At 38.6% G+C, this 13,524-nt stretch overlaps 1 protein-coding gene across 4 annotated transcripts; it reads right to left on the reverse strand.

The window, feature by feature from the left end:
- Positions 1 to 1,296: 1,296 nt before the first annotated feature.
- ATXN3 (ataxin 3) lies at positions 1,297 to 13,425 on the reverse strand. Of its 4 annotated transcripts, none has more exons than XM_015865262.2 (12): positions 13,314 to 13,425; positions 11,406 to 11,570; positions 10,811 to 10,855; positions 9,723 to 9,808; positions 9,219 to 9,285; positions 8,830 to 8,865; positions 6,868 to 6,955; positions 6,486 to 6,618; positions 5,359 to 5,534; positions 4,816 to 4,939; positions 3,995 to 4,083; positions 1,297 to 3,590 (listed from the first exon to the last, which is right to left on the reverse strand). In XM_015865262.2, exons 1-12 carry the CDS (start codon positions 13,335 to 13,337, stop codon positions 3,496 to 3,498), a joined length of 1,128 nt encoding a protein of 375 aa, XP_015720748.1. In that variant the 5' UTR covers positions 13,338 to 13,425; the 3' UTR covers positions 1,297 to 3,495. The 4 variants fall into 4 exon arrangements, with proteins under 4 accessions (XP_015720748.1, XP_015720751.1, XP_015720749.1 ...); XM_015865265.2 differs by lacking the exon at positions 13,314 to 13,425 and adding an exon at positions 13,158 to 13,178; XM_015865263.2 differs by lacking the exon at positions 8,830 to 8,865.
- Positions 13,426 to 13,524: the final 99 nt, after the last annotated feature.

Raw genomic sequence — 13,524 nt, forward strand, 5'->3', positions numbered from 1 at the left:
CCTCGCAGGGGAGATGGAAGCTCTCACACGGGCTCAGCGCAGCGCTCCCGCCGAGCCCGCCGCCACAGCCACGCGCATCCCCGGCTCAGCGGCTCCGCCCGGCAGCGCCAGCCGCTGCCACCTCGACGGCCGCCATGACACCGCCAGCCGGCGAACCATCGACAGCGGCCGCGACCGGCTAGAGCGCCCCGCGGCGGCTGGAGGGCAGCGGAGGATGCCGGGATCGTGGCGGAACCATGGGGGCGGGCCGGGGGGAGCCGAGCCCGGCAGCGCCTCTTTGCGCTCCAGGACCGAGTCGTGGAGAACGGAACATCATCTTCACTGCTCCTTCTGAGAAGCATCTTCTGCAACCATATACATCTGTGCCTAGTTAGGCACCACTGTGACAATATCAAACAGCGCTGCCGTTTTCCATTCAAAATAACGACAAAGGTCGGTGCGTTTTTGTTTTGTTATCAGCACGGTTCAAGCATAATGAGAAGTGTGTGTCATTGAAAGATGCACACAGAGAAAACAAGATCAGCTTTTTATTGACAACAGGCCCACACACTTTGAGCTTTGGAACTGAGTCAAAAAATAGGTTAAGTTTGAGTGCAGACCTCCATGCTGTAGGGATTATAAAAAGCACGTAGAGGTCAGTGCTGGGGCCCATCCTATTTAATATCATATCATTTGGATGAGGGAACTGAACGTACCATCAGTGTGTACCAAGTTAAGGGTAGGAACTGAACTACTTGAGAGTAGGAAGGCCCTACAGAGGGACCTGGTCAGGCTGGAGGGCTGGGCTGAGGTCAATGGGATGGTGTGCAACAAACCTAAGTGCTGGGTGCTGCACTTTGATCACAACCCCATGCAACACTACAGGCTACAAAGCTGCACAGAGGAAAAGGATCTGGAGTGTTGGTTGATGCTCAGCTGAACATAAACCAGGAGGAAGCTCAGGGGAACATGTTGTCTCTGCAACTGACTGAAAGGAGGTTGTGGTGAAGTTGGGGTTGGCATCTTCTCTTAGATTAACAGCAACAGGATAAGAGGAACAGCCTCAAATTGTGCCAGGGGAGGGTCAGATTAAATAAAATGAATTTATTCTTAGAAAGTGGGGAGACATTCAAACAGGTTACTCAGGGAAGTGGTGGAGTCACCATCCCTGAAGGTGTTAAGAGAAAGGGTAGATGTAGCACTGAGGGACATGGTTCAGCAGGCAGTAGTGGTGGTAGGTGGATGGACTAGATGATCTTTGAAGGTTTTTTTTACAAGCTTTATGATTCTATGATGTAATTGTCACAGATTAGTTAATGCAATTCAAGGGATTTTTTTTAATGTTTAAATATAGGACCGCTACATTATGTAGCTACAGAAATGATATTTTTATGATATTCTTGTAACAGAAAATAAAAGGTTCAATTTCAAGTATTAGTATCAAGTAAATATTAACAAGCTCTGCCAGCCTAAACCTATTTATTAAAAGGAGAGAAGTTTCAAGGTCAGTTTATGGCACAACAAAGGAAGGAAAATTAAAGTTGTGGATAATTTGCAAACAAGCAAAGAAATAACTCACTCCTTTACATACTTCTGTTTGCAGTTTCATATAAACTTCAATCAGAAATCTACATCCTGAAAAATATAGCATTTCAAAGTGGCGTTTGCACACATGTGACTTCTCAATGCCATTGCTTGGCTGTATTACTTCAGCACATTACAGAGATGACATGTGCACAACAGGATTATATACAAAACAAAATCTTAATTTTTAAAAAGTAGTGCTGTCATGTCAAAATTCATGTCATACTACACATACCAGCAGTGGAAATTCAGGGAACAGAATTCAGACTATATGTATAATGTAACACTCTAACCTATCAAGAAACCATCGCTGTAAACAAATATTTACTGAGAGGTAAGAGCCCTTTCAAGTGAGTACTACTTGATGTTGAATGCATACTTTCAACTAACTACCATCCAGTTCATGCTAATTTTCAATGTCACTATTGTGCAATGATACTACATTAGGATATTTTGATAAAGAAATTTGGGTTTATTTTCAAAAGATATTCTTAGAATGCCTGTGATGTTAATGCATTGAATACGGCTTACATACTGTATCTATAACATATCTCCATATAATTTATATGTAAACAGAATTGTATTTCAAGCACCATTTAGTAAAACGAAACATCAATTTTTGCACTAAGTTGGAAGTCAAGTTCGTTCACCCCATCACACACTCATCCTGGGTATCAAAACAAATGTGTTACAATGAATAGAACAACCTATCTCCCATCCTTTGCTCCCTGTTTTCTTTGTTTTTTTTTCCTCAGCATCAGAAACAGCATGATAAAAAATTTTAAGGTGCATGAATAAAGGCCATTCCTGAAAAAGCTACAACATTCTGACAGACAGTCAAAAAGCATTTCAGAAGGAGCACCCACACAGACATAAATATTCATTCTTAGAAGAGCTACTTGCACAGAGGTCATTGCAGAATGCAGGAATGCAACTTACGGATGTGGCACTGATTTTATGGCACCCAGATCTTCCCCATTTTCCTTTCTCCTAGACTCAGTTACAGCTCTATGATACTGAAAGGCCAGAATTAAGGGTTGAGTTTGAAGAGGAAAAGATAACAAAGTAGAAATATAAAAGAAAACCTGTTTAACCCATCGTGATACTTTTATGATAAAAACAGTGGTATAACCAGAAGGAGTATAAAAAAAAAAAAACAACAAACCTAACATTAAAAAGAAATTAAAAAGTTATTTACCAAAAGACAAAACGGCAAAGCAAAAATCCTACCTCAAACATGAACTTGGAAACTACAAGTAAAACTAAAAGTAAAACCAAAAAGTGTTAGAACATCAGAAGTACTCTGGAATCTTTCAGTGAAAGTCATGATCTACTGTACACTGGAGATTTTAATTGCCAAGCAATACATTTACAGATTTAGGTTTCTCCTGCAGGATGGGCCATTTCAAAAGCAGACCAGCAGGACTAAAAAGTTGACATCAAGTCATTCGAAGATTGAATCATAAAACAAGTTACCTAAGATAAACAGAATGTAGGGTATTTTTTCCCCTATCTGAAGTGTTTTCTTATATCTAGCAACCTATGAATACAATTTATTAGTTCTATCTATTTTTGTATTAGTATGGGAAAAAACTGGTTGACAGCAGTTTTTGGCACCTTTTGTGTTCTTCATAGGATTTTTCAAAACGATTTTTTTTTTTAAATGCAAGTTACAGCTGCTAGATGTGTATGTTTGATGACGAGTAATTTCAGTAACTTCAATACTGTTACTCTTGTAGTAGGAGTGCTGTGGTTTTTTAGATTAGCGCCAATTTTTCGGTATTTGAAGATTCCCCCAAAACTATGAGCTCCAGCCAACCTTTCATTCCTGCTTCCACAACTCTGAAATGAACCCAGTTTGTGCAACATCCACACAGTAAAATGGTAACAGAGACGTAGTGTTTTGACAATAGAGGGGAAAAAATCATGATGTCATTTATTCTCTTCCGTACTCAAGTGGTTTCTAGCAGATTCCAGAGACATATTCATAGCTGCTTGAAGCATGTCTTCCTCACTCATATCACCTCCTAAAGGAAACAGATGTATATAAATTGTAATAAATGCACAGATTCAGTTCTTAACCATAATTAAATGCTTTAATTGCTCCTTTTGATCAGGCCTACACTTTCCCAGTCAAACTAAATAACAAAAAGCAAAGCCAGAGCTCAGTCTAATAGCTCGCCCTGGAACAAAGTACTGACATGCACAATAAAACAAACTTTTCAAGAAAGTGGTCCTTTCCTTCACTGCCAAAAAGAGCAATGGCTGTGATGCACAGTCTGAACTGCTGCTGGGCTGAGAAATAAAGCAGGTAAGGAAAGTGAGGAAGAAGAGCACAAAACAAAGGAAAATAAACTATACTGAGGTCTGTCTATTTACAAACGTAAATAAAATATATTTCAGTGTTGGAAATAAGTTTAAAAAACAGTACCTGGATCAGCTTCCAGAGTGCTTGAGTTTATAGTTGGTTTATCATGTAGGTTCAGGGTCAGATCCTGCTGCTGTAGCTGTTGTTGCTGCCTGAAATAATTACACATTTATTAGGAAGAATAACATCAGTGTGACTCCTATATCAAGTCTATTTCTTTGTTAAGGAAGGCCTAGTGTTAGATGTATAAGCTGCCATTTGAAATATTAACCCACCACACCTCCTGAAACCTCTTCAATTGTTTCCTCTGCTAAGCTTCATGTTGGGATATCTGAAATTACAAATTACAGGCCTGTTTCCCCAGAATTCAGGCATCCTGCATTAGTATCCTCTCATGCAATATCTGTCACCTCCTTTCTGCAGCATTTCTCCCTTATCTAAATTTCCTCCATCACTGGGAAGTAGAGACAAGCAAAGACTAGAATAAAACCACAAATATGTATTAAGGCAGCACTCCAGAAAAGAGGAATGAAGTATCATCTAGAAATTTTCTGTGTGATGTTCACTAGAGACATAATTACCAGGCGTCTTAGAGAACAGGTATTCTGCAGGAAAATTATTATTACAGTAGCAGAAATACTCTAACATATTTCTTTGCTTTCCTTCCTAAGACTAATGGTACACTACTAACAGCTCCCCTCTTATTTACAGGCTTCATTTCTAAAGAACGCATGGGAATAGCAAAATTGTAGCACTGCCATGAAAACAGGTTGAGGGTTAAATCAAGCTGGATCTCAGACAGAAATCCACCCACAGCCCCAAAGCACTGAACAATAAGACATTTACTTCCAAATGCAGTTTTAGTTTTCTATTGGCTACTTTACTTTTCAAAATATGCTTGTCTTCTACTGCGCAGATCTTCTGAAGAAGGAGAGTCTGTCTGACTGGTATGTGGTGGCTGAGAAGCATTCTGTGGTAACGAGTTTGAGAACTCACTTTGACGACTACCTAAAATCAGAATGAGACATGTCCGTCCTACAGTAAAATTATAGCTTTTTTCCTTAATATAAAGACAAACAACACAAAACCCAAACACATCATTCTTCAGATTCGATGGAAACAGATTTGTTAATGAAATAAGCACCTAGGCTAATTTCATAGTCATCTTCTCACCCCAGAACTGGTTCCCTTCTGCCACCTTTTGCCTACTTGTTCTTGCCTCCTAAAAATCCAGCGTTAATATTAAAGTTGTAACTTTTCAAACAGCAGAAAGGAGACACTAGAAAGTCTGGATTATCCTTCTGTGTCTCAAAGCCAGTCTTTTCAGAACCTGAAGCATTCTGAAAGCAGCTGTCTGCAGCTGGTTTCAGTAGCTGCTAAAGCATAAGCAACAAGAACACTGCAAGAGATTTAAAAAAGCACCGTACCTTGCATGCTGAGTTGAATGGCTCTACGAAGATCAGCTTCTTCATCTTCCATATCAATTTCCTGCCTACTTAGAGCCAGAGCTCTTTGAAAATTCTCCTCATCTTCATCTAACATGCTTGTCCCATCAAAAGGATGGCTAACTTCTATTGCTTGGTCCACATCACTTCTGGGTAGCCTGTGAAGTTGATGAGATTTATAACATTCAAACCACAATAATTCTTTCTTCTACTGAGAGATTTAAAGTAGTTTGTGCTGATTTAACTCTTTTTTTAAAAAAAAACTTTGGCAAAAAGTGACAATTATGATAATCAGAAATATTTTATTCCTATGTAAAAGAAAATAGCATGAAAGAACTGCAAGTACTTTTCAGCTATAAGAATGAAAATATCGACACTATGAACATATGCTTAAAGTAGATTCTCATCAACATGTACAGAAGAAACTTCAAAAGCGCTATTAAACAAATGTTCAACTCATTTGAACCTATTTCAAGACAGTTACACCCACAGATAAAAGTGCACATGGTCTCTTCCTCAGAAGTCTTTGATGATAACACTACAGCAAAACATCTTCTGTAATCTATATGTAATTTTGCATCACTTCCAAGTAGTTCACTGTTTTTATTAGATCTGTTTACAACACCGTGGTTTACTTTATGAAGTGTTAGAAATAACAATGTATTCATTCCTCAAAATTAATTCCTCTGAATTCTTCTGTCATATGATATGTAATATTCCTTTGGCCTGTTTGGATCAGCTAACCTGGTTCTGTCTCCTCCCAGCTCCTTGTGCTTCTCCCCCAGCACTTCACTGGCAAGTCAGAATGAGAAGCTGAAACATTCTTGGCTTTGTGCAGCACAGCTCAGCCACAATTAAAGCATCAGTGCGTTATCAACACTGTTCTACTCCCAAAGCCAAAACATAACATCATACTATACACTATGAAGAAAATAACTCTGTTCCAGTTGAAACTAGGTCATCAACTGATTTGGCTTTATAGTGTGCAATAGAACACATTGATCTTGAGGTACTTCTAATTACATCTTAAAGTGGTTGTTTTCATGTTCTCACTAATCATGGAAACAAATCTTACTAAACATTATTAAAAGGAAGTCTGTTTACCTTACCTCTGGTCTCTTGATTGTGCAGTCTCTTCTCCAATGAGTTTTGGTCTCTGCACTTGCTGAACTCGAATCATCTGCAACAGTTGATCAGCCTCACAGTCTGGCAGGTCACCTTTTACTACAAATATGGAATAACCTGAAAAATAGAAATCGTAGGTCTACAGCATTAGGCTGCACACATAAATTATCTGAAATGCACACTTACATGGAATACAATGATGTGCAGTCTATTAAAATATAAGGCTCAAACTCTCATTGCAAGAATTTGGGTTATTTCACTATTTCAATAACAAAACTAAGGCTAGTTAACTGAATAGATAAGTTCTAATAAATAATGATTACCTGCTTTAATTAAGGAGATTAAACATCTGCAAACTACTATTACCTTCCTGTTGTAATTGCGCCAAGAAAAGTGCAAGATATGTATCTGATATTAGTTCTGGACCCATCAAGAGAGAGTTCAAGTTAAACCACTGCAATTAAGAAAAAAAAGTTTGAGAAAATAAATTAGCATAAACATGACTCAATAATCCATTTCTGTACATTGCGGTCGTTTTCTAAAATCAAATCAAATCATCAAATAAAATAAATCAGCAAATTAAAAGTCTACTGAAGCACAGTACCTACACTGCTCAAAGTTTCCCTTCAAAAACTCTTCAGCTAACAGGAGATGTGAAACATGTAAGTGACTGCATGCTCTATCCCCTTCCTGAACACAGGCAGCAGGCAAACAGATCAAAACACAAACCTAAAGATGGCAGAAGAATCACTTCAGGCATAGTTTCAAAATACTGCTTGATCTTTCTTTTAAAACTGCTCAGAGATACATGAAGAAAGAAGCCCTTCAAAAGTTAACCCTGTATCTCAATATATTTGTAGGTACAGGAAACAGAAATTGAATTCACTCTCTTCTATTAATTAAACATGCTGCCTTTAATAGATGATGATACTACAAACTATTGTTTACAACTCTGGGAGGTAACTGTCGGACTTAAAAATTTAGAAAAATGAACTTTAAGTTTAATGTGCTACTTATACAGCATTACATTACAATGTGAGTCACTAGAGATTAATACGTATGCAGGTTACTTTCAGATGCCTGAAAACAATCCATTATATATAATATTTCCACTAGGGGGAAAATATACTCAATAAGTATGGCAAAATGAACTACCTAGTGTATTCCATTTATATAGCAATCAATTTGAAGAATATTTTTATATTCCATAGCCATTCAACATTAGCCAATTTGAATGAGAATGCACCATTTCAGACAGAAAAGTCCTATCTCTATTGTCACAAAAATGCATTTGTCTGCCCAAACTACTGTATATGAAATTCTACACTTGCAGCCAGGGCTAAACTGTAATTCACCTGGCAAATTCAAAGTCAACTATCTACCATTCTTAAATTGTCAGTCAAAAGCCCCACTTGCACTAAGATAAGGTAAAGAAAACAAACTGCGTAGGAATGGGGAAAGAATTAAAAGTTACGCAAACATAGACAGATTACTGACAAACTATAAGAAGTACAGAGGACAGAACTTTAGAGAACTAACTGTGCTTTAACTGTAACAGAAAAGCAGCAGGTGAAAGCAAAAGTCAGGCTGTTTTGTCTTTCCCTTCTCATTACTCTCTAGATAACAGAACCTTGTGTTTTCTTTCTTTGGCTACAAACCACATGAGAAAACAAAATGCATACCCCATCCAATTAAACATGTTGTAAGCTACAACAGTATCTCAAACAAATTTCAGCTGATGTGGCTGTAATTCTACCAGGGAGCTTATCCAACCCTTTAAAAGGCCATTCAGCCTTTTCAATTTCAAGCACACCAAAAAAATGCCTGTAAACAATAATCAGCCAATCTCTGAAACTACACCAGAACTGTAGAGTTTAGTTTGCTTATTTGCAGGCAAAATTATACTACTTCACACTGGATGACAACATAAGTAATCTCCAATTGGAAAATCAAATGGGCAGGAAGACTTTTGCATTCTCTTTTCTAATTTAAAAGGCTTTTGTGTTTTGTTTTTTTAATGGGACACTTTCCATGACCAGAAAAACCCAGCAACAACAAAAAAAAATATCAAACACAAAGAAAATCAACCCCAAAACACTGCACTAAACTAACTAATTTATGTTGTATAAGAGCTTTGCACTACAATCCAGAACAATGGCTGGCTACTTAAAGACAGACTGCACTGACATTATAAGAGATCTGTGTGTGATTTGTGTTGTTATACAGATACTACACATGTGTATGGCCATAACCTTTAATAGTTATTTCCTGCTAATAATCCAGCTGCTTCAGATAGATTTATACAATAGTGAAAATTTTTGACTCTACCTTGCTCTGCCTTATCCCTTGGATACCCTTAAATACCTGCAATTATTAATATTTATTAGTGCAACGGAACTTTGCAATCATATTTTTTTTCTGTTATTTCACACACAGAAAGAACTAGAGAACGTAAGAGCTCACAAGGGCTGCCTCAGCTACCGTTTCCTATAGGACAGGTTCACAAGCAAATTGATCCTGGGATGTTTCCCTAAGGAAAAATGCAGGGGAAGCTGCCTGGCATTTCTGATATAGCAAACATTTACTCATTTATTTATATCTACTATTAAATCAAATAGCAGAAAAAGCCTGCAAATGGCCAACATATGGTCTACTTGAAACCACTTCTTCCACCCCCAATCTGAAGTCAATTTTTAAATAAAGAAAGACAGTGTCACCTGTTTTCCTAACTTTCGAACTGTAAACCAGTGTTCCTTATAATTACAAATAAATGATTTTTCATTTCTGTAAAAAGAAAAACAAAAGGTATAGATAAAATTAAATAATATTGGAGTGCATATTAATGTTTTAAGTTCTTTGCCACCAGTAATTTAAACTTACAAAACAAACTTTCAGTAGTAAAACTGCTGATTTGGTGCTACAGAGGTACTCATACTGCTTTCATAACTTATGGTTATATCATTTCATCACATCAACATTACTGAAATCTCATAAACCTGATGCTACAGACATTGAGATGTCACAAAGGCACAAAGGAGAGGTGCTTATATACACCCTCAAAAGAAGAAAAAACATCAAAGGGTCAGGGTGTAAGAAAATAAACACCAGAATGCAACAGAGCTTAAATACTGATTTTAAAGAAACAAGTAACTGTTTTTCAGTATTTTTCCTAAAATTAAAGGAAACTCTGCTTAAAAAACGATGATAACAAAAAGTCTTACATAGGGTCGATCCCAAGCCTCTGATACTCTGGGCTGTTGAAGAGGATTAGTTCTAAACCCCAAACTTTCAAGGCATTGCTTATAACCTGTCAGAACAAACAAATGAACAGAAAAACCAACAACACCTTTTATGAGTCAAACCTATCCAATCCAACTTGAGCAAGAGCAACCGCTTTAGCTACTATAAACACTTATATTATTCTCATTAAGCTTTGATCTTAAAATCCTGCAGGGAAAATTAGGAATCACATTATTCAAAATGCCACCATCATCAATCTATGTGCAAATATAACATGCCTACCAAATCTAAGGGGGAGTATCAAAGTTGTGATTTAACTAAGACACGTTAATAAACTCACTGCTCCACTCAAAGCTGTAATTTCACCTCCCACAACTACTGCTTAAGTTGTCATCTCGTTGTTCTCCAGGTACCTCTCCTGTCTGCCCTCTCCTTGTAGTGCAATGTCATCAGCTTCACCAGCTTAGTGTTCAATACCACTGTTTTGGTTTGGTTAACGTATTTCCTATTAATTATTTTCCCATTACATTCCTTTAAAAGCAAAACAAAAAAAACGAACAGAAAAACCCACAATTCAAAGTGCCCTGAAAGAACTGTAAAAACTGGATCACAGATACTGCAGCTTCTCTCATTCTGCAAATCATGGCAATAATTCTGTAACCTCTGCCAAAGACTTCACAGTCTATAATTTGAGAAGACAATCTCGAGTCTCTTTTTTTCACCTGTATCCCATAAAAAGCGATTTGGAAAGCAAGCTTATTGCTAGCAGGTATGAGGGAGTCTATGCTTTGACTCTTTATTTAAAGACCCATAAACTGAATTATAGAACTGCTCAGGTTGGAAATGACCTTCAAGATCATCAAGTCCAACTGCAACCAAGCCATACTACCCTAAAGAACAAACACAAGTCACCACTGCTCTTAATGTAATTCAAGATTCAAGTCTAACCATTAATGTCATTAAGCCTATAAAACAGAAACTAGATAATAGGTCAATGTCATTTAAATTGTATGACAACACATACATTCCATAAAGAAGAAAAAAATTGCCAGTCTAGGGCACATCTTACTTGAATTGAGAAGAATCCACTGTCATCCATGTTTACAGAAGGCTGCTGCTCAGCATATGAGGTTGGAGGAAGGAAAGTTAAAAGTTGTGTCAGCATAAAAGTTCAGAAAGAATTTCACTTAAAAATAATAATAATAATAATATGACTGTACATACATAAAACAACAATGAAATATATTTTACTCTGTATGCTGATTACAACACCAACATTTGCATTTTTGTTAATAACTCAAACTTTTAAGCTGCAAATACTTACTGCTTAAAGGACAGACATGTACAGGGAATTCTGTTACCGTCTCTACCCCTGGCTTACTAAAACAAACAGTCAATCTCTTAGTCTTCTCCTTGCCATGCCTAACCATCTTACCCTTAAGATGAGGAGATAAGGTAACACGGCCCCCTGTAGAAGCACTATAAAGCTGTACAAATAACACTAAAAACCTCAAACCTGAAATGCCTGAATGAAAATATCAGCAAACTTCCAAAACATCAGCACTAGAAAATGAATCTTCTGTAATTATGCAGGCATAGCAGGCCTTTGCTATACAATATTAGATTTTAAGAAGACATCATGCAACGTCAAGTTAAGATTTTACCTGTAAAAATGTTCTATATTCTTCGCTAGACACTCCTCCCTCTGCCATTCTCATTCTTTCTTCCTCATCCAACTGCTGTGCAATGGAGGATAGCTCAACCGGACTGAAGTACTCTCCTTGTAGCAAATTATTCAGACAGTGTTGAGCACATAATGAGCCTTCTTGCTAATATTAGGAAAGGAAAAAAACACCACTATGTCAAAAGCAATAACATATAGATGTTAATGACGCACTCTGCAGAAACATTCAATGATTTCATTCCAGCCCCCACTTCCCAGAATACTGTATTTTTTTCCATTTTTATTACAGTGTGAGCTGTAGAATACATTCCTATGTTCCATTAATCTGACGATGGAAAAGAAAACAAACATATTTCCTGGAAGAAAATAAATTCTAAGTGAAAATGTTTTGGGAAACAGGGTAAAAATCACCTACAGTTTGTCCAAGTCACACAAGTACTTTGCAACCATCAGGAGAATCGATTCCGCTCCCTTCAAATCATCACTGTATGAAATAAGAAACTCATTCTTTTCTTTTTTAAATCTCTAATTCCCATTAACAAATATTCTCCACAAGGGACACTCTTTTTCTTTGTTAAACTTGTGTTCCCTATGAGGTTTGGGAAATATCTGCTTTCCACATGTGGCTAAAGAAAAACAGAGCATTGAGACTTTGCAAAAAGAGGAATTACAGTTTCCCATGAAAAACAATCCCTCTCTAAAAAATAACAGGCGAGTTAGTTAACCTACGAGTGCAAGACAAGTTTAACATCAGCTATAAAAAGCAGCTTTCCTCTTTGCATCAATGCTTGTTTATATTAACATTAAGAATGTGCATTAGGACAAAGGTGTTGGAAACAAAACAAAATTGTCAAAGAATTAAAACTCCACAGAAAGTAAAGAATACAAGAGTGTGCCTTGTAAGAATGTTATTTAAATGTCCACTCTTCCATCATACAAGTCAGGTGCACAAATCTCCCTTGGTCTCCCTCACAGCAGGATCCCTGAAACTTTATAGATTACAATCCCTTCTGAAGGTACCACCACTCAACTGAATATTGAGTTCAAGCTGGACAGGCTGTACAGCCTAAGTACAATGGAATTCAAAAGTCTCATCTTTCACAGCTTCTCCAGCTTGTGTTTATCCCACAAAAAGAAACTCCAGACTAAACAGCAACTCCTGCCCTGCTGGAAGCACGTTCCTGCTGCTGGCCCCATGACACAGCTGAGACCTGCCAATGGTCACAGATTGTTTCCACCAGAAGCATATGAAATAATTAGGAACAAATCAAGCCTGGGATAACTTTGTTAAAATGAGTCATGTTACAAGTTTAGGCTCTAATTTCTTTGAAAGGGCCCTTCTGTACTGATGTAATAACTTATTAAAAGCAACAACAAAAACCCACTGAACTGTACAGCTAACTCTATTTATTTGTTAACTAAACCAACTACTACGCATAAGAACAACGGACAGAAACCAGTATCACCTAAACAGATCCCACAAAACAATACAAAAATATCAGCAAAGCTGCAGAGTGACCGGCAAAGCAGATAAAGGGCACTGTAGTGTAACAACAGAGGTCGCAGGCAGCTGCTACGTGTGAGCCCTGACACAGCACAGCAGTTTCCAGAAGCATTTGTTCTCCCAACAGGAAGCTCAGCTCAGCTCAGCACTCGATGCCGTCCCTCACAGCGCCGCACACCCACAGCGGGCAGATTTGGTGTCCGAGCTCACGGAACCCGCCCCACGTACCGCTGCTCGCCTTCCTGCTCGGCCACAGACGAGAAGCAGCCCCGCCGGAGATGGGGCAGGGGAACAGGGCAGCCCCAGAGCAGCGCAAGGCCGGGAGATACAACTGCCGCCTCCCCAGAGCGCAGCCCCGCTCCCGCCCCACAACACCTCACTCACCCGCTCGTGGAAGATCGACTCCATGTTTATTATCAACGGCACGGCCTCCGCCTCACATGACCCGCGCAGCCAATCGCGGCTCGCCTCGCCGTGCCGCAGCAGCGCCCCCTGGCGGCGGGAGGTCCGGGCAGCTCGGCAGCACGACGCGCTTGCGCAGTTCTGGAGCAGCCGGAAACGTGCGGTCCTTCCTTCCGTGTGGCGGTGAGTTAAT

This window comes from Coturnix japonica, chromosome 5 (assembly GCF_001577835.2).
Source record: "Coturnix japonica isolate 7356 chromosome 5, Coturnix japonica 2.1, whole genome shotgun sequence".
NCBI classification, from domain to species: domain Eukaryota; kingdom Metazoa; phylum Chordata; class Aves; order Galliformes; family Phasianidae; genus Coturnix; species Coturnix japonica.

What these genes read in the sequence shown, in the direction of transcription:
- ATXN3 (XM_015865262.2), bottom strand. Translation starts at nt 13,337, where the DNA reads ATGGAGTCGATCTTCCACGAGCGG. An exon ending in TTCGAAAGTTAGGAAAACAG is followed by an intron (nt 8,866 to 9,218) that starts GTGACACTGTCT and finishes TAATAATTGCAG; the next exon opens with GTATTTAAGGGTATCCAAGG. An exon ending in AGACAAGCATATTTTGAAAA is followed by an intron (nt 4,084 to 4,815) that starts GTAAAGTAGCCA and finishes TAATTATTTCAG; the next exon opens with GCAGCAACAACAGCTACAGC.